This window comes from Phascolarctos cinereus, unplaced genomic scaffold (genome assembly GCF_003287225.1).
Source record: "Phascolarctos cinereus isolate Bilbo 61053 unplaced genomic scaffold, phaCin_HiC Scaffold_726;HRSCAF=1367, whole genome shotgun sequence".
NCBI lineage: Eukaryota > Metazoa > Chordata > Mammalia > Diprotodontia > Phascolarctidae > Phascolarctos > Phascolarctos cinereus.
Genome location: NW_027556098.1, coordinates 173,653,367 through 173,674,924, shown reverse-complemented (window position 1 = coordinate 173,674,924; position 21,558 = coordinate 173,653,367). Strand labels below are relative to the sequence as shown.

At 39.4% G+C, this 21,558-nt stretch overlaps 1 protein-coding gene and 1 pseudogene across 2 annotated transcripts in view; one reads left to right on the top strand and one right to left on the bottom strand.

Moving 5' to 3' along the window:
- KMT2A (lysine methyltransferase 2A) overlaps positions 1–21,558 on the bottom strand; it is an 86,398-nt gene that overhangs the window by 11,362 nt on the left and 53,478 nt on the right. For both annotated transcript variants that reach the window (XM_078146850.1, XM_078146851.1), the window contains 17 exons: positions 20,700–20,795; positions 20,359–20,479; positions 19,515–19,628; positions 18,947–19,131; positions 16,962–17,135; positions 16,086–16,196; positions 15,502–15,575; positions 13,844–14,037; positions 13,358–13,464; positions 12,573–12,710; positions 11,380–11,538; positions 10,978–11,095; positions 10,777–10,855; positions 10,477–10,637; positions 10,101–10,286; positions 5,617–9,895; positions 5,080–5,160 (listed from right to left, as the gene is read on the bottom strand). In XM_078146850.1, coding sequence (XP_078002976.1) covers positions 5,080–5,160; positions 5,617–9,895; positions 10,101–10,286; positions 10,477–10,637; positions 10,777–10,855; positions 10,978–11,095; positions 11,380–11,538; positions 12,573–12,710; positions 13,358–13,464; positions 13,844–14,037; positions 15,502–15,575; positions 16,086–16,196; positions 16,962–17,135; positions 18,947–19,131; positions 19,515–19,628; positions 20,359–20,479; positions 20,700–20,795 — 6,377 coding nt within the window. The remainder of the gene's footprint in view (positions 1–5,079; positions 5,161–5,616; positions 9,896–10,100; positions 10,287–10,476; positions 10,638–10,776; positions 10,856–10,977; positions 11,096–11,379; positions 11,539–12,572; positions 12,711–13,357; positions 13,465–13,843; positions 14,038–15,501; positions 15,576–16,085; positions 16,197–16,961; positions 17,136–18,946; positions 19,132–19,514; positions 19,629–20,358; positions 20,480–20,699; positions 20,796–21,558) is intronic.
- Positions 453–905, top strand: LOC110207192 (small ribosomal subunit protein eS24 pseudogene; annotated as a pseudogene).

The window sequence follows — 21,558 nt, the reverse complement described above, 5'->3', positions numbered from 1 at the left end:
TTATTACAACTCAAAAATAATAGTATATGATATAGCTTTGCCAGTTACACAACTATACACTGAGGGGGGTGGTGAGAAGAGGGAAGACTTGTAACTTTAAACAGAATGTACTGAATGAGAATACCACATATTTTTATATACTTTACACTTTTCCAAATCATTTCACATGCACACTACCTTGTTCAAAGACAGCCAAATATTAGAAAGTACAAAATATACAACTGTCTTTTCTGAAAGACTTGCTCTAAAATATTGTCCTTTTAGAAAACTATATTCCTCAACTTTTTTTATTTAACTATTTCAGGACAACTAAAAATTCCAAATCCTCATTTAAAAAGTTATAAATTTAAAATTATTTTTTATGGTCACAGTATTTGGAGGGAAAAATTGAAGGGAGGCTTATTAACATTTTAACTTCCCCTTTCCTTCTCCTGCTGCTCGAGGAGCTGGCCACCACCACGAATGATACTATAACCATCAGAACCAGGAAGTTCATGACAAACAGATTTCTTCAGCGTAAACAGATGGTTATAGATGTCCTTCATCCTGGAAAGGCCACAGTGCCCAAGACTGAAATTCGAGAAAAACTGGTCAAGATGTACAAGACAACTCCAGACGTCATTTTTGTCTTTGGATTCAGAACCCATTTTGGTGGTGGCAAAACAACAGGCTTTGGCATGATTTATGATTTCCTTGACTATGCAAAGAAAAATGAACCAAAGCACAGACTTGCAAGGCATGGCCTGTATGAGAAGAAAAAGACATCAAGAAAACAGTGAAAGGAACGCAAGAACAGAATGAAGAAAGTCAGGGGTACTGCAAAGGCAAATGTCGATGCTGGCAAAAAGAAGAAATAAAAGGCACTATGGAAGATGTTTATCCGTGAAGAAAATTTTTCATCAGAGCATAAATAAATGTGAAAACTTCAAAAAAAAAAACATTTTAACTTCCAAACTGGTTCTAATTTAATAATCTGAGTTATAATTGAGTTATAGTAATTTTCATATGAATCTTGCTCACTTTGACTTTTAAAATTAACAACAATACAAGTGGGGCAGGAGTGGAACCAAGATGGTGGAGTAAAGGCAGGGCCTCACCTGAGCTCTCCCAAACTCCCCTCCAAGGGTTAAAATAACACCTTAAAATGAATTCTGAAGTGGCAGAACCAACAAAAGGAAGGGGGGAAACAATTTCCAAGCCCAGACAATTTAGAAGGTCGATAGGAAAAGTCTGTCTCAGTCCAGTGTAGGTCATGCCCTGATAAGCCAGCAGCAGGCCTTGTGGGCAGTGGCTTCTGGAGCTCTCAGCCCACAGGCAGTAAGTGGGGGTTGGACAACTGGTCAGAAGTAGATTACGGGGGACTCTTTGCTAGCACTGGGGGCAGGCCTCTGTCGCACTGCCCAGATGTGGCTTTGGATCACAGTCCCAGGGGGAGGAAGAGCACTAGCAGGAACTATAGTCACAGAGCCAAGGCAGAAGAGAGTACTTGTGGGCCGCTCACCAACCAGAACACAGGCCAGGAGGAGCAATGACCACACCTCTACTTAGAGGATAGCACCTTGGAAGGATTGCAATCTTACAGACCCCTAGAACTAGCTCTGAAAACGACAGCACAAAAACCCTGAAGCCTGGGATAGTGCCTCCTCTACCCCAGAAGCAGAGCTCACTTTAAAGTAAAGTTAGAAGTCAAGAAACAGGCTGGAAAAATGAGCAAATAACAACAACAACAAGAACCTGAGCATAGGAAGTTACTATGGTGACAGGGAAGATCAAATTGATAAGACAACAATGTCAAAAAAAGCCACACACAAATCATCAAAGAAAAATGTGAACTGGTCACAGCCTTCCCCTCCCCCCAATTCCTGGAGGAGTTCAAAAACGATGTTAATAATCAAATAAGAGAGAGAGGAAAAACTGGGAAAAGAAATGAGTGGCACAAGAAAATCATGAATAAAAAATCAACAGCCTGATAAAGGAGGTACAAAAAAATAACACCTTGGAAAACAAAAATAAGCCAAATGGTAAAAGAGGAACAAAAATCTACTGGTGAGAACTCTTTAAAAAGCAGAATTAGCCACACGGAAGAAGAGGGATAAAAAGTCACTGAAGAAAAGAATTCCTGAAAAAGTAGAACTGGCCAAATGGGAAAAGGAAGTATAACAGCTTGCTGAAGAAAATAATTACTTAAAAATTAGAACTGGGCAAATGGAAGCTAATGACTCCATGAGACATTAAAAAACAGTAAAACAAAATTAGAAAAAGGAAAAAAAATAGAAGAAAATGTGAAATATCTCATTGGAAAAACAACTGACCTGGAAAACAGATCTAGAAGAGGTAATTTAAGAGTTACTGGACTACCTGAAAGCCATGATCATAAGGAAGAGCCTAGACATTATCTTTCAAGAAATTATCAAGGAAAATTGCCCCAATATCCTAGAACAGAGGGTAAAATAAAAATTGAAAGAATCCACCTCCTGAAAGAGATCCCAACATGAAAAAGCCTAGGAATATGACAGCCAAATTCCAAAGTTCCCAGGTCATGGAGAAAATATTCTAAGCAGCCAGAAAGAAACAAGTGAAATATTGTGGAGCCACAGTCAGGATAAAACAGATTCAGCAGCTTCTATATTAGAGGATCAGAGGACTTGGAATGTGATATTCTGGAGGGCAAAGGAGCTAGGATTACAACTAAGAATCACTACCTAGCAAAACAGGGTATAATCTTTCAGAAGAAAAAATGGAAATTTAACAAAACAGAGGACGTTCAAGCACTCCTGATGAAAAGACTAGAGCTGAACAGAAAAATCTGACATTCAATCTGACATGCACTGGGGAAGACTCAGAAGAAGCATAAAAAGGTAAACACGAAAGAGTAATCATAAGGGACTCAATAAAGTTAAATTGTTTGCATTCATGTATGGGAAGATAATACATGTAACTCCTAAGAACTTTTCCCACTATTGGGGCAGTTAAAAGGAGTTTATGTAGACGGAGTACATTACATGGGTGTGAGGTGATTATATTGGAATGATCTCCCCAAAAAAAGGAAGGGGGGAGAAAGAAGGCTGTACTGGGAGAAGGGGAATGGGGAAAATTTTCTCATGCAGAAGAGGGATGCAAGGAGGAGCTTTTACAATGGAGTGGAAAATGGTGGAGGGTGGTAGGCAATGCTTGAATCTCACTAGCATTGGAACTGGTTCAAAGAAGGAATGCACATGCGCGTGTGTGCGCGCGCGCACACACACACCCCCACACACAATTGTGTATAGAAATGTAACTTACCCAATAGGGAAACAGAAAGGGAAGGAGATAAGAGAGGGGAGCAGGGAGAATAAGGGGAGAGTGGCTTAAGGGAAGCAGTGGTTAGAAGCAGAATAGATTTTTGAGGAAAGAATAAAAAGAGAGAGAGGAAGAAAAAGAAGATGATGGGATGAAGGGAAATTGTTGCTCAGCTGTCTGACTCTTCGTGACCCCGTTGGGGGTTTTCTCAGCAAAGCTACTAAAGCAGTTTGCTATTTCCTTCTCTAGCTCATTTTACAAATAAAGAAACTGAGGCAAACAGGGTTTAGCTGACTTGCCCAGGGTCACACAGCTAGGAAATGTCTGAGGTCATATTTGAACTCAGGAAGACAAGTCTTCCTGAATCCAGGCCTGATACTCTGTCCACTAAGCCACCTAGCTGTCCCTGTGGGGATGTACACAGTTAGTAATTGTAACTGTTAATGCGAATGGGATGAGCTCACCCATAAGACAGAAGCAGATAGCAGAACGGATAAGAAACCAAAATCCAACAGTATGCTGGTTTACAAGAGATGCACTTGAAACAGAAAGACACAGAGTTGAAATAAAAAGCTAGAGCAGAATCTGATATGCTTTAGCTGAAATAGAAAGAGCAGGGGTAGCAATCACATCAGACAAAGAAAAAGCAAAAATAGACCCAGTTGAAAGAGATAACCAGGGAAACTGAATTTTGCTAAAAGGTACCATGGACAATGAACTAATATGAAAAATGTTGACAAGTTTCTCTGATAAAGATCTCATTTCTCAAATATGTACTGAGTACAGAACTGAGTCAAATTTATAAAAATAAGAGCCATTCTCCAACTGATAAGTGTTCAAAGGATATGAACATGCAGTTTTTATAAGAAAGCAAAGCTATTTACAGTTATATGAAAAAAGCTCTAAATCACTACTGACCAGAAAAATGCAAATTAAAACAATTCTGAGGTATCTATCACCTTCACACCTATCAGAAAGGATAAATGTTGAGGGAAAAACAGACACATTAATGAACTGTTGGTGGAATCGTGGACTGGTCCAATCATTCTGGAAAACAATTTGGAACTATGCCCAAAGAGCTATAAAATTGCACATAACCTTGGATCTAGCAATACCATTACCAGGTATGTATCCCAAAGAGATCAAAGAAAAAGGAAAAGGACCTATAATATACAAAAATATTTATAGCAGCTCCTTTTGTGGTGGTAAAGAACTGGAAAGTGAAGAGATGCGCATAAGTTGGGGAATGGCTGAACAAGATTGTGATAGAGTACTATTGTGCTAAAAGAAATGAGGGATGGGTTTCAGAAAAACATGGCAAGACTATGTCAACTGATGCAAAGTGAAGTGAGAAGAACCTGGAGTTCATCGTGTACTACTGTTGTAATGTTGTAATGATGATCAACTATTAAAGACGACTACTCTGATTAATACAATGATCAAAGAAGTCATGATGAAAAATGCTGTTCACCTCCAAAGAGAGAACTGATGAACCCTGAGTGCTAACTGGACTATAATTTTCTCACTTTATTTTTCTTGCTTTTTTTTCCTGAAATATGGCTAATACAGAAATATGTTCTATATGATTTCACATGTATAACTGATATTATATGGCTTGCCTTCTCAGTGGGTGGGGGAGGTAGTAGAGGAGAGGGAGAGAATCTAGAACTCAAAATTTAAAAAGAAAAGAATGTTAAAAATAAATTAAAAAACTAAACCAAAGCAAAACAGGGTAAATTTTTTAAATGATACAAGCAGAAGACTATCTAATCCTACACTAAAGTCTTCTTTTCAGTTTACCTTGTAGACTGTCCACAATCTTTTTGTGATGATTGATCCATGTTAGCTGTATCCTGAACATCTAACTTTGATCCTGGAGTCCTGGAAAAGAAATGTTTAGGACTGTTCAAAGAACCTACCGAGAAATATTTAGGTTAAACTAAAAGGCTTAATCATATGGAATAAAGCCATCAGGATTAGCCAGCTGGTGACTCTGCCCTCAAGATGACTCTCCAGATAGAAATAACTGTTCCTTAGTAGCCTCAGACAAAGAAGAAATAAAGCCATCATGAAGTGCTTCAAACCCCAGCAAATAACTAAACGGAGATAATGCTTCTTCTCAAGAGCCTTAACACCCACTGATGGGACTAAATTTGTTCTTGTAACTGTCACTGTGATACATTCAAACGATGTCAAAAATAAAACAAAACCCCCCCAGTAATTTATGAGGGGAAAGAACAACAGGAAAAGGGGCAACAGTGGGAAAAGTTTTAAATCCACCCCAGTTCAGAACCTAGCTTCTCATGACACAATGTAACCAACAATGGCTTTTCTTACCCTGTCACTGAGGTCAGGGATGTAGGGTTGGCTTCTGGATCTGGAATGTGTGCTTCAGAGGAACTGGTCCGCATGTGGGAAACCTTGTGCTTCTTACCATTCCCCTTGTCCAAAGGCAGCTGAATCCGTTTGACTTTTGGCCTGGACTTGGTGGAGCCTAGCACTGAAGTGCTTGCTGACTGTTGGCCAGAAGATGGGGAACCCCCAGGAGAAGCTGAGCTAGCATGCATTACTGAGGATGAAGCCTTGCTTTGCTCTATTCCTGTGTTGTTGGGAACATCAACCAGCTGGGGAAAGCTTGACAATTGGCTCCCTGAAGTTGAAGCAACATCCAACTGGGAGGGGAGAATCCCAGTTTTGCTGGCAAGGAGTTGGGTCATGTGCTGAAGCTGATAGGATCCTTCTGGTTCATTAGATGAAGGGGCAATTGTCATGCCCACAGTCTGGGTGGAGGGAAGCACACAAATACTGGATGCAGCTGTCATTGCAGCAGTGGAGGGGGTCTGTGATGTTCCCAGCTGGGGAAACATTCCTGATCCTGGTGGCAAAGTCATGGGCTGTTCCTGAAGCCCCAGGCTCTGTTGGCTGGCTTTGATTAAGAGGTTGCTTATTGAGCCAATGTCTGGGGCACCAAGCAACCTTGGGCTGGTTAATGTGACGGAACCCTGCCCCAAAACATGTCCTGGAACTGATCCACCAGTGGTAGGGGCTGTTGTAGCTTGCATGGAAACAACATTAAGAACAGAGGAACCTGATGCCAAACCAGAAACAGGTCCTGCTGTGAGGTGGCTGGTATCTGGGCCTATTGTTGATGTCCCAACTGTTGAAGTAGCAGCTCCTCCCACACTCTGTGGTAACAAGGGTGCCTGTTCAAAGTACATAATACCAGACTTAGACCTTTTGATGATGTTGGGGACTGTTCGGTGGGAGGTGGTATTTCCAAGTGATCCCAAATCTAATAGACCTGGATGGTTTGAAAGCTGGGAGGGTGTAAAATTAATCAGAGTCATGTTAGAGACCATATCAGAAGGGGCAATAGATGATGAAGTGCTTGAGGGAGCAAGTTTTTTATTCTTTCGTGAGTGTAGGCGAGATATGGGCCTTTTCTTTAACCCAGGAGGTGGAGTGGTTGCAGTGGTACTGATGTCTGTCCTCTGATTAGTTTCTGAAACCAAAAGCTGGGGATCTGGAGGAGGCTGGACACCAATTAACAAGCCTGAAGTAGGATTATTCATGTTGGGTGGGAAACTACTTTGAGTAGCTGCAGGAAAGGAATGTAAGTGCTGGTGATGAGTCATAGGGAGCAATCCTTTGCTAGGAGTGGGGAACAAAGACTGAGATGATGGCAAACTTGGATTCAGTCCTGTGGCTAAAGTGAGACCACTGCCCATGGGCCCAAGCACTGATGTGTTGGTTTCCATCACACTGGGGGCAGAACTAACTGAGGGGGTCAGCTGTATTTTTTGAGTTACTCCATTTGGAAGGGTCTGGAGAACATAAAGTGGTTGCATATTCTGGTTGACAACAAGGAGTTTTTCAGTGGCTGGTTTCATGTGAGGTGGAGTGGTCTGGACAGCTGCATTTGAAATCTGAGATGGACCAGGGCTATCTGTAGAACTGGGAACATATTTCTGATTCTGAAGAGGAACGGTAGGAGAAACAGGAACTTGAAGGCTAGGAGTGCTGCTGTTTCTAGTTAAGTCCTGGTTGTTGCCATGTCCTTGTTCTACTGAACCACAGGGAGGGCTAGCAATATGGTCTGCATCCATGTGACCTTGGATGAAATGATCTGGAGTCATGTGGCCTTCTGGGGTTGGATCTACTCCTGGACTCAACAGTGCTGAGTCACTTTCAGTTGACGCCACTGATTTTTCTGTGATTGTCACTCTCTTCTCCCCAGTGTCTGAGATTACTGCCAGTCTGTTTGGGTTCTGGCTGGGGACAGTGGGACTCCGGGTAGTTAGGACAGAGAGATCTGATGGGAGCTCTAAAGGCAACTCAAACTGTTCCTCTGCTGACATAGAAGAAGACACACTACTGTCCACAGGCTCTGCTGTTGGTAACTGCTGAGAAAACACTTCAAAGAGGCCCATATCTTTTCCACGATTGCTGTCAAGACCCAATCCTTCCCCAAGAGTCAGGAGTTCAGATGAAGATGACTCTGGACTCTCTCCTAAAGCCTGCATGGATGGAGTATTCTTTAACACAAAGTCCATGATATCTGAGGGTAGGATGTTCCCACAGTCATCACTATTGTTGTTGTCAGAATCAGATTTTAGAAGCTCAGTGTTATAAGTATCTAGCAGGTTTTTGTCTGAAGGGGTACTTGTGTGGACCCTACGCCCAGACTCCAGTGAGCTGAGCTGGGCCTCCAAGGAATCCTGTCCTTGTGTTTTCACCCTGCCTACAGGATGGCAGTTGTCTATCTTTGGTTCATTAGTTTTATGACCAGCTGAACTCTTGATGACATGTTCCTTTTCCCCAGAATCTTCAGCTCGATCAAGCTTTAAGTTCTCTGTCCCATTTTCTTTTCCATTTCTTTTGGGAAGTTGATTGACTTTCCTTGCTGTGGTTGTGACACTAGTATCACTCTCTGTCCCATCATCTACACCATCTAGCTGTGAAATCTTGGGGAGGTCACACTGCTCTTCTTCCCGAAATAAATTATGGGATCCTAATCGCTCTTCCCCACTGGAAGAAATCACTGTTCTGGTGAAGTTATAGTAGTATAAATCATCTTCATCTGAGGTGCTTAGGTCATCAGCCCCATCCACTTGCCCTTCAGCTGACCTCTTTCCTCGCTTCTTGCCTGAAGAACTGCTAAAGAATGGAATATCTTCCTCCCCATAAGATCTCACTCCATAGAGAGGGGTGAGCCCAAAAAACATATTAGAGCGGGCTCGGGCACTCCGGCGAGGATATCTCCTCTTGTAGGAACTATCTTCTTGAGGCTTGGTACCATCTTGGAGCATCAAGTTTCTATCCTGGACAGGAAGAGATGGACAGGTGTTACTGTGAGATTCTTGGGATGAAGTATCATTGGGGCTGGGTTGTGCCACAGAGCCATCTCCTGGGCTTTCTGAAGTTGAAGATGATTCTGCCAAAGTTGCTGATTCCATTCCTTGGGATGGAGAAACAGGAACAATTTCTTTCAACGTGTTTTTGGATGGACTTTCGCTTTCCATTTTCAATGGTGTCAAAGTTACTTTGACTGTCCGTTTCCGAGGTGTTTGTGATTCCTTGGTTGGTCCTTCCAACTGCACAGATGGAGTTTTGGTGCCCCCTGAAATAGGAAGGACCTTCTCCCCACTCTTTTCAGAAGAAATATTATTACAAGATCGCTGGCTTATATGCTCAGATGTTAAAACCTGATTGACAAACTCTGGCTTTAGATTTCCTTCATCACCAGCCATTACCTGGCTAGGATCCAGAAAAGACTTAATGGAATGCTTCTCTTTGAAAGTTTCTTTACTAGATTTTTTTCCTTTCTGTCTTCTATCTCTAGAACTAGATATCACTTGTTCATTTGTAAGAGATGATCTGCTGTTCACTCCGGGCGGCTTTAATGCTTTAGTTTCTATGTCTTCACCTGGAGAAAGGTTTTCTGGCTGGGTAGAGTTTGTATGTTGGTCTCTCTCCTTCTTTTGTCCTCTCAAATGGAGTGGCGGGAAGGGAAGGGCCTCTTTGGAAGAAAATGACACCGAAGAAGGTTCAACAAAGGTGCCCATTTTACTGACATTTACCTCTCCAGGTGTTGTATTATGAGCCGGGGGGGCTGGTTTAGAATTCCCAGGGTAAGTCAGGATGTGTGTTAATCCTTCTGAGCCCTTTGAATTCAACATTTTGCCCTTCTCCCCTTTCAAGGAGGAGCTTTTAGTTGATAAGTCTGCAGCACTAATATGTTTCATTTCTGAAGGGGGAGGTCCATCTACATGACTTGCTTTAGTCCCAACTGTAACCAATGCCCTTTGAGAACTTGAAGAAGTTGGAGTGTTTTGACCCAAAGTATTTGGAGTGCTTGTATTTAATGACCCTAGGAAGTGGTCAATTGTTTTTACATTTGAATCATGATCAGTGGAGGCACCAATGCCAGAGATAGAGGAAACACTGTGACGGGAATAAGCATTCCCAGCTCTCATTGGGGACATTATCCGGAATTTGGACCGCTGGGGTGACAGAGAGGAAGTGCTGTGACGTCTGGATCCAATGCTTCGAAGCCCAGAGGAGAGTAAAGGGTCTCCCACTGTGACTATCTCATGGGTAGTTGGGGTAGGACTTCCTAAATGAGAGAGAGAAAATAAAAGTCTACAATGGAAAAAAATACACAATACCCACTGGTCTCAAATATCTACACATAGTTTAGGGGTATTTATAAAACTAGAAAAATTAATCACAACAGCACTGACTGAAAAAAATAAACTAAACCAGATTGGGGATTCTCATTCATGAGTTAAGGATGTCATTTAACTAATAAAGCCCTTTACCAGCAGAAGGCAATGGACGACAACCAGGGGATCTCTGTGTTGGAGAATAGCTGGGCATTCGGATTCTGGGGACTTTTGAGATGACATGATAGAAACAGGAGCTGGAGGTATGTGAATGAGGAGGTCGGTCTGGGGATGGAGGATTTAAAATTTCAGCTGTATTTCGAATCTCTCTTGGTAGAACTTCTGTTGAAGAAAAAAAATATTAAAAAGGTAGAGTTAACATAGCAAGCTGATGACTGACTAAAAGTAAGCAGTGAAAACACTGGGTTAGAGACAAGCAATATCATAGATAATTCAACTTCTCTTCTCATTCTCCTCTCAAAACACTTCTTCTAAGTATTCAACTTAAATTCCAGCTTGATAAGAGACTCACCTGTGAGAGAGGTAGGACTATGAGCAATGGTCCTATTCTCATCATGTTCAACAGTACTGTTGATATCTGGCTCTACAACTGGAGGACGGCATTCTACTATCTTGCATGTATAAACGCAGCGCTTTCGAGCATCTGTGGTGCTCCAGTACACCCTGGAACATCTATAAAAGAGGTTTTTTAAAAGTACCTTAAGCACAGACAAGGCACCAAGAAACCAAAAGGTTTGTTGAAACCTCATATATGGAGGCCCTGACTTTTCAAATGACAAAGTTCAGTTACTATTTGATAGATTTTACTTACTGATATCCAATAGGAAAAAGCTTATCTTCACAGTCAGAGAGATCATTCAGAATTCCTAAACAGTCAATCGTCATTGAGCCTGATCAAACAAAGGAGAAATGATGAGACAAGACAATGTGAAGGGTCTCTACATCAACTCCAAAGATAGGAAAAGATTACCATAAATGCAGCATCTCTCTATTACCTATATCCAGGTCTTACCAATCATCATGTGGATATTTTCTGGTTCTAGGCCACTGAGAAACTTCCTTCTCAAGCTGATGCCTTCAAAGTCTACAAATACTCTTCTAAGAACTTCAAATCCATTCTCAGGAACCATCTTAAACAAGAAGGCAGGGGGATTGTTAAAATACTACAGTTTTATCTCATAGGATATATTCATCTTTCAGCTTATTCCAGTCTCAACGAGTAGAGCTAATTCAATACCAGTATTTTCTTAGTAACATCAATACTTCTAATGAGAAGAGAAGTTAGGGCAAGAAAAATGCTCATAGGAGCCAACTCTTCAGGAGAACAAAATGAAGTCTCCCATCCTGTCAATTCTTAGCCAGCATTTCCCGCCCAAGTCCCCAGAGAATTAAAAAAGCAAAGTAACACCCTTACCTCTCCTTTGATCAAATCCCGATGTCGTTGGCAATAAACTTTTTTATCATCCAGAAAGACACAATTCTTAGCTCTCGAACACATGAAGTGATAGTTGCTGGTGCAAGATGTGAGGCAGCAACCTACAGTGGCCCCTGGCTTTTGGCAGTACTCACATCTCTAAAAAGCCAAGAGAAACAAAAGCTCTATTTAGACATATGGATCTTTTGTGCCTTTCCCTTAGCAAAGTTAGCCCATCCTGAACCCCCCCACGACTCAGGAAATTTACTGCCTGTCTGTGGTTACACATAGATATCAAATGTACCATAAGCATACTATATCTTTTCCTAATTTTTGCACAAGGCCCCACAACCTATTAGGTTTAAATATCACCATTCGACTTAGAACCTGGGCTTCCTTTTAGAGCAGTGAGTTAAAAAGGGAGACCTCCTAGATCAATACTTAGGACATCCTCCAGTAGATAGAAGGCCATTAAATCCAAAAAGGGTCTATGAGTCCAGATCTCCTGCAAAGATCATACTGTTTGAATTACTTGGTAATCCTTTGACAAGAAACATAAATGGCTAATTACCTAATCTGTAAAAATTAGATATTTTCATTATGATTCTCAAAGCCACACATTAACTAACCTTCCTTAGATTATCATCCAGGAAAATTATAGTTTGCTTTGCTTAATATCACCCTATCATACCACTCATATGCACTTATTCTTTCTTCTATATTTGCCATTCCTCCATATTTCTTAGTGATGATCAGTTCCTCCCCTTCCTTCCCCCAAAATACAGCTAAGAATTCAGTTCTTCTAAGAAAATTTGTCTGTTCACACTTAGTTGGTATTGGTTTCTGCATTACTTTACATTCTCACTGAGTGTGCCTATGTTGATTTACATTTGTGTTAATGTGCTACTTAGTGCCTGGCACACCAAAGGTGCTTAATAAATGTTAACTGATTAGTTTATCATTTTAATAGGTTTGTACTACCTCTGCAGTTGTATTTTAAGTGTCTCAATGATAGAGACCTTTTCATTTCTTTTGTATCTCCCTGCCCCAGAGAACAACACAGGGCTCTAAAGGGACTCAACACATGTTACTGACTGAATATATAAAGCTATTGGTGAAGCAATAGAGAAAACAGAACATTAGAAAACTATGAATGAATCTCCTTCCACAAAACTCCACTCCCAAAGACTCACCAACTGCTTGCCCCTAATCACAGCCATGTGAACATTCTTTAGGGACCCATCATCATCTTCAAACACCTCTGCCGACCACAAAGCACAGTTCACATGGGTCCACTCGTTTTGACCAATGTAGAGCAAGCGGCCAGCATCCTATGGGATGTATGAAATTATTTTTCAATAACAAAGAACCCAATACCAGGAAGGCTTTCTTTGGCATTGACTTTTAACTTTGTCAAAATAACTTCAGGAAATCAATAGCCTTTTAGCTTAGAAACTCAAATACAACCATAATGTGATGTTAAGGAACACTGCTTTCAAATCTTCTTAATACTTTCACATCAGGGCCAAAATCTAGGATCCAAACAAATAAAATGGCCATGCCTATTATCTGAGGAAATTATCATATTCAAGTGATAATAGTTTCACTTTCAACAATAGGTTTATAGAATCGAAACCAAGCTAATACACCAATATGGACCACATTACACTGGCCAGCCACAGAAACCGTGTTAGTCATAAGTTATTTTATACACCATTTGTATTTTACTAACTTCCACAAAATATTAGCAGTGTGCCTTCCGACAGAGTTACAGTTCAAGAGGGTGAAACTGAGACCAATCACTTTAGCATTTAGTTTGGACAAACTGTCAGAAAAGTTTCAAAGGAAAAATGCTTTTCTCTTAAGTGCCAAATACATAAAATATACAGAAACCCTCATGATCAAAATTAGTTACAAAGGGCAAACACATTCTGTCTCGGTGCCTGCTAAATAGAATACTAGGATGCAAAGTACTCACATTAGCGTTATCATCACCATATGTCAAGCATAATGCACACTGTCGATTATCTTCTACACCTGGGGGTGGGTTCAGCTCAGGACTGTCCTCCCGGCTCCTGTCTGTATCTTGGGCCCCCAAAGAAAGATATGCAAGTTATGTTTGGCAAGTTTAGAAACTATGAATTTCAAGAAAGAGGGATTTTGTTTAAATTTCAGCTTAAATAATATTCTGTAGCCCCATAAGAAGCCATGGGTAGACACGAAAAGAGTCTGATAGTTTGGCCTTTGCCATGTGTTATACTAAAACTACTAAAAGACTTGTGACAACTCCTGGATAATCTCTAAATGAGAAAATAACGAAGCTATTTTTAACAACGGCTTAAGAATTCCCCTCAGATTTTTAAATATGTTAAATTTAGTCTCATAAGGCTAGCGCCCACTATACGCAACCTTGCCTCTCATACAAATATCTGGTGAGGAAATATGATAATTTCTGGTTTCTTACTTAAGATTGGTGGTGTGGGAGGATGCAGAGGAATTGGCGAGTCTGGCTCTCCAGGGCCTTTCGGTTTAGGTGCCGGAATGATTTTCTTCATCAAAGGAGGCTGCTCGGTGTGACTGTTCTCTTCTCTCTCTTGCCACTGAGCATAGTTATGGTCAAGTGAAGGTGGTAGCACTGCATTTGGTAACATTCCACTGCTGAAAACACAAATTCAATGACATTTAACAAGGATTTATTTAGAACTTTCTATGGTCTAATTAAGGCTAAACAATTAATACTCAAATATAACTTATCACACTCTCTTGCAAAATGCCATAATTTGTCCCTCAAAAAAGGCTGTAATAAAGAACAAGGGCTAAAATACAAAAATCAAAGGTATCTAGAATCTCATTATTGAACTATTTCTCTTTAAATAATTTTCTTTTCTCATTAATACCAAATGGCAGTCCTATCCTGGATATATAATTTTCCAAGTAAAATTTTAGATAACTGGATATGGGAAATGAAAGAGGATACTGAAGTAAATGCTAGAAATAAGTTCAGTAGAACTCCATTATATTGTGACTTATTATCTGAGGGATTAAATTACACCGGAAGTCAAATATTAATTCCCTAAATTACAGGGTTGTTTTATGGGGGCTAGGGTTAGACCTATTATTTCACTGATTTAGGAAATTTGTAATGATGAACTTCTTCTACCAATGCAGATCTGCACCTCCTCTGTAACGAATATTAGGAGCGGCAAGTGATACAGCAGATAGGGCACTGGGACTGGAGTCAGGAAGACTTGAGCTCAAATCCAGCCTCACATTCTTTTTTTTTTTAATTTATTTTGATTTATCAACAATCACTTCCATATGCTTTTGAATTTAAAATTTTTCTCCCCTTTCCTCCCCACACAATCTGATGTAGGCTATGCACATACATTGCTATTAAACATATTTTCACATTAGTGATGTTGTAAATAAGAATTATAACCAATAGGAGGAACCATCAGAAAGAGCAAACAAAACTCAACAGAAGAGAAAAAATAGCAAATACTATGCTTCGATCTCCAGTCTCACATTCTTGCTAGCTATGTTACCCTGGGCAAGTTTGCCTTCACTTTCCTCAACTGCAAAATGGGGATAGTAGCACATATTTCACAAGTTTGCTTGTGAGGATCAGATCAAATGAGATAATATTTATAAAAAGTGCTCAGAGCGCAGTGCATGGCATATAGTAGGTGCTATATAAAAATGCTTATTCCTTTCCCATTCCTTTGGGTTGCCTGGGTCACTGAGAGGTTAAGTGACTTGTTAAGGGTCCCAAAAAGGCAGTTATGTTTCAGAGGCAGGTATTAAACAGAGGTATTCCAACTCCAAGTCCAGCTCTTTATCCATTATGCCATACTGCCTCTCATAATTTCTACATACAATAACCGAAAGACTGATAACCTATAGGTTGTATCACATAGGTTATGATTCTGTTTATTCTACAGCACTAGACCTTTAAAGGTATTCTAATGTATTTATGTTTTTAATAAAACCTAGACTAAAAGACTCTAATCCAAAAGTCTGAATAGTCATTTTTTGAAAGGAATAGGATCTCTTGATCACTTCTAGCTCAAGAAACTAACAAATTTAAGAGAGTTATTGTTGAGGGATGCTAAAGTTACTTACTTGCTTGTAACTTTATTTGGTTCCCAAAACCTGGACTTTTTGACACTGAACCAAGGAAAAACACGTTCCATTTGCTGAATAAAACAGACAAGAATTTCAACAATTAGATAACTTTACCCTAAATTATTTCACTAGGAAGAGATTTCAGGTCCTAAAGAAAGATCCATCAATCCTGACAATCTTACCAGCAGTTCAAAAGTCACCCCCTCACCTCCACCCCAAAGCAAAACAAAAGGTTGGGGGCAGCTAGGTGACACAGTGGATAAATGGATAGACTCCAAGGCTCTGGCCTTGGAGTCAAGAGGACCTGAGTTCAACTCTGGCCTCAGACACTTGACACTTACTAGCTGTGTGACCTTGGGCAAGTCACTTAACATGACTGCCTCACCAAAATAAACAAAAACAAAAAACAGAACAAAAAAACCCCCCCAAAATGAAGATTGCTTAACTACATATATGCTGGTGTAAAAACGAAGCCTTCCAATGACGGAACAAGAAGTGAAGAGAGAACAAGTTCATTTTTTTTTACAGAGGATAATTATACAGAAACAAATTTTTTAAAATAAAAAACTAATGTCACTCACCCGAATGAAGAAGGACTTGACCATGCTATTAGCTTTTTTAACCTCTGGCTGCCCTCCATCTGAATTGATGGCTGCTTGAATAATCTTCACGATATCATCACTGAATTCCAACTGCATTGGAAATACATAGTATACATACATACACACATAAAAACATACATGCCAAAAATGGAATAGTTTCCTTCCTTATCTAAATATCCAACATATGTGCAATTCTTAAAAAACCTAAAACTCAAAAAACCAAAATTAACCCATATCCCATTTAAACACTGTGTAACAACATCATTCTGGCTACGGACTTCAGGAACCAGCTAACAATCAACTTGTGTCTCTCCAGAGGTGTTAAATCTGGCCAAATTTTAGCATAAAGGTTAGCCAGCTAATAATAATATAGGAGGTGTTTCACAAAGTATTACCCAAACAGTTCACAAATCATAAAAATAGTTTCTCCTTTAAATTATGCTATATAAATAACTAGACATAAATATAAGCTATTAATTGTTAAATAGTAACTCTGAACAAGGTTTTAAAAATTTCCTGCCCTAAAATTAAAAACCATCTGTAAAAGAAGATCTTAAAAGATAAGCCCATTATTCAAATCTGGTCCCACAGGAATACACTAATTAAGTTTACACTAGTGTTTTTCTCTCCATAAATACTTTCTAGGAGACCTGAGTGTTCTTTTGAACATGAATTAATTTCCAGAAAAGTCAGGGGAAAGACAAATAAACCTACCTTATTCTAGCCCCTTTTCTGAAACACAAAACTGAATTCCCCCAAAGCTTTAAGCATCTATTCCAAGACAAAATGATACATTTCAAAATAAAATGAAAATAATCATTTGAATTTTTTTGTTACTGTGCTCTAGAGACATACCACAGATGTGTAACTTCCTTGGTCCATTTTCTTCTTTACTCCTTCCAAGTCCAAAGGCTGCTGTTCTTCTTGCTTGCTAACCTCAGTCAGAATAGGTGGATCAGGTCCTTCTGGGGAGCTTCGGGAAGGTATACTCTCCTCTGTCTCTGGATTTAAGTCAGGGGGCTTAGCAGCCTATATCCAGGAATGATGTACAGATAATACGTTACTTTCAATCAGTTACTGAGCATCTGGTCTCCAAAGTAAAGTCTCTCCAGTTAGAACTGGAAATAAAGGTCCATGGTCTCTCTGTCTTCTAAAATATAAACAACTGTATTCATTATGTAAAGCCCTTCACAACCTGGTTCCACCTTTCCAGGTTTACTGAACTTAATTCTGAACACATTCTATATTAGGGTCAAACTGGCTTGCTTATTGTTACTCATACATTATATAGTATGCACTCCATATACTCCAATATATATTACAACTCTTTTCTTTGTACCTTTGCAAAGAATAACTCCAAAGCATTGGAGATACCATCTTCTCACCTTTGCCTCAGAGACTCCCTAGCTTCCTTCACAGCTCAGATCAAATGTCACTTCCTACACAAGGCCTATCCTGATTCCCCCAGTTGCTGGTACTGTCCCTTCCGATAATTACTTTTTCTACGTACATGTTGCTTTACCAAACAGAATGTAAGATCCTTGAGTAAAGTAATGCCTTCTCTTTTGTCTTTCTATTTCTAGTAACTAGCTTGGTGCCTGGTACATAGTGGCTGCTAAATAAATACTTGTTGAAGAATGTATTCAGATCAAGGTGCACAAAAGTAAGGAGGAAGTGAGCAATCCAGCAGCTACACAATTGTTAAAGTGGCTTTCCTACAACAGAGGTCTGACCATATCAACCCTCTACTTAAAAAACTTCATGGTTCCCTGTCACGTGTAGGATCAAATATAAACTCTAGTTGGCATTTAAGTTATTTAAAACCTGGCCCCTTCCTGTCTTTGCAGTCTTACACATTACTTTCCTGCAGGAAATGTACATTATAGCTATGCTCTACTGTTTGTGGCTTCTTATACACAATGCTTCCATGCCTTTATACCGGCTGTCTCCCATGCTATACCCTCTCTCTCCTCATCTCTACCTCTTAGAATTCCTGGCTTTTATTTTCCCAAGTCTCAGGTTAAGTAACACCTACTACAGGAACCCTTTCTTTCTCAGGGGCTATTGCATTCCCCTCTACAATTACCATTTTTTAAACTTTCTATGTTGTACAGCATTGTTTATGTCATCTCCCCCATCAGAATATAAGCTCCTTGACAGCAAGGACTGTTTTAGCACACAGTAAGCATTTAATAAATACTTATGAATTGATTAAGGGGCTATGTTTTATTTAATTTTTTTATCTTCACTAATTCCTATACCTCAGTGTTCTGTACATATTAGATGCTCAATTAATATTTACTGAACTGGTGAACTCCCTGTCACTTCCCCCACCCTCCAATTTAGCTTTTGAGCTTTCCTAAATCCACCCTGAAGAGTAACATTCCATGCTCAGAACTGCTTAGCAAAATTTCTTCTGAGGATGGAAAACTGCAGCTTTCTCCTAAAATATGAAGCACTATTAAAAGATCACAGGGCAATCTAGCAATATAGTAAGAGCTATGTGAGTAGTGAGTAATTTCTTCACTAATACAGATTACGCTTCCATATAACTGCCTCTAAAATTCACCTGTCAATAAATTACAAGGATTTAAGAGTCTAAAAATGTTAATGTTTAACTTCAAAGTCTACCTGTAAATTCACTAAACTTTCTCTCATGCAACAGCAGCAATATGCCCCAAAAAACTCTTATCTAAATACCTTAAGGGATTTTTAAAATCAAATTATCTTTGAAAAATAGAGACTTTGTCTCATAATTCTTTCTGTACTCAAACAAAATCTAATACTGATAAACTGACAAATAACTAGGCAAGATCAGGTATAGGGAATTTTAGACCCACCTGTCTATAACGGAGTAAGTGGCTGGTGGTTCGAGAATTCAAGAGTGCAGTCAAAACCTGCTTCAAAGAAATCTGGAGCTCTTTTTCTAGAGCCAACCTCCACTCGGCAGGATGCCGCACTGTACAGTTCACACAGGTATAGGCCACACTCTCAGGCAGGTTGGAGAGGATCTCATACATTTCATCTAGGGACAAAAGAATCTAATGAAGGCTGTTCATAGGATGAGGGAAAGAGGAAACTAATCTGGTATCTCTCACAGGACTTGATACCCCACACCTCCCCCTCTATCTTTTCAGTGAAGCAGGTAATGATAACAATACTTTTGGTATCTCTGGGATTGAAAAGAGCTGGTTTTCCACGTGACTTACAAAATGGCTGTTACTAATTGACACCAACATAGAATTTGGTAGTTGGGAGATTCACTACATAGCATATAAAATGCAATAACCTGAGCTTTAAAAAAATTATGCAGCAACATAAATGAAGTTGAAAGGCCTGGAAATGCTGGAAAGATGGAAGCTTAGGTAAACTATTCATAGGTATCCCAGAAGGTCTCATTCTCTGTACCTGAAAGGTTTTCACACTTGGAGTGAACCCATCGATCACATTTCCCACACTGCATCATCTTGCTTTCATAGTCATCATCATCATAACATTTGTCACAAAGTGGGCAGAAGTTTCCTAAAAGCAAAGCAATACTTTATAATAAAGTTCTTCAGGTTTATTTGGGAAGACAAAAACAAAGCCTCATTCAAGTCACTACACTCTTCCAGAATCACTCAAACATCAATAATCTTTCTTTTATGTCATGCATTTCTGGAATGCTCCAATAAATAAGAACTTTCAGAGCCACTATATTTGTACCACAAATTATTTCTCTCCATTAAAACTACTTACAAATGTACAGAGTAGTTTAATTATATGGCTTAAAGAAAGGAGAAAGAAAAGTAAGTAAAATTAAAATCAGGAAAAAAAGGAGAAAGTATAGCTCAACAACCCTACATAAGACATGCTGTCTGCAAAAAAAAAAAGAGGGAGGGAGAGAAAAAGAAAGGAAGGAAGGAAAGAAGGAAGGAGACTACACTTACTATGAGAAAGAGAATCTGCCTCTAATTACTTTTACTTTTCACCTGTTTGCACTTTGATTAGCATTTTTATAAAAAATTATCTCTGCTTCAACACTAAACAAAACAAAATACTTTTTATAACTATATTACTATACTCAAATGCAAGGAAAAGACCAAGGATTTGGGAAATGCATCAAAGTGATACACATATCCTTGACAACATCTATTACCTCCAAGATACTTTTTAAATTCTGCTAAAATGATGCTCATATTATCACCTGTATGCCTTGTAAACAACACTTAAATGCAATTAATACAATACAGATTGTGGATTCTTCTTGTACCTTTAGCAAAGAGTTTGGCACAATCATGGCACAGTGAAAAATCATGAGACCACTGTGCATCCCACCCTTTGCCTGGAGTTGTAGATCCACAGCTCTTGCATCGAACACACTTGGTACAGATCTGGAAAACAAGAGACAAACTTTCTTTCCTTTTTTTTAATAAATTTTTGTCAGTATCTTTTGTTTCATATCACTTACATTTCCCACCATATCTCTCGTCACCCCTTTTTTCCCCAAATATCTCTAAGAAGTAGTCATCCAGACTTCATCTGAATTAGTAGTAATGGAAGCTCAAAAGACTCAAAAATTATAGTTCTCTTTGGATAGTGCAATAAACTTACCCAAACTTTCTTTTTCTTGGTGGGTTTGGTTGGGTAGTTTGGTCCCAGGCACTCAGGGTGATAGCTGTTTCGGCACTTATTACACTCCAGCAGTTGCTGCAAAATTGAAAAAAGCAAGAACCATGAGATAGGTTTTACCCACCCATGAATATATAGCACTATTCTTTTTCCCGTTTAGTGTTTCTGAATTCTAGCGTTTCTTGTTTTAAGATAAAGGTGGCAGGACACTGTAGATAAATTTTCCCCACATATTATTTACCCTTAGTTACAGCAGAGATTTGCCATAGCCAATCAGAATTTAAGGATATTTCTTAAGTATATCACCTGTACCATTAATATTCTCTTGGAAGGCAAAATTTTAGCAAAAAGGACCTAAAGATCCTTTAGAGACAGCTGGTGGCATAGTGGCTATAGCACTAGACCTGGAATCAGGAAAACCCGAGTTCAAATCCAGCCTCAAACATTTACTAGCTGTGTGACCCTGGGCAAATTTTTTAACTTGTCTACCTCAGTTTCCTCAACTGTAAAATGGGGGTAATAATAGAATCCACTTCACAAGACTGTGAAGATTAAATGACATATTTATAAAAAGTGTTTAGTCCAGTGCTTGGCACACAGATACACACACACACACACACACACAAAATGTTCATTCCCTTCCCCCTCTCCCTTTAAGGTGCCTAAATAGGTAAAGGACTTAAATACCTAAATGTACAAAAGATTACTGAAATATCATACTTAACATAAGTATGTTCCCTTGAAATAAAGTTTCCCTTCTTCCTCTCTGTCATTAGGGTTGTTTCTGAAGAAAAGATTTCCAGAACAAAATATGTGCTCAAACACTGGAGAACAAGTTGAA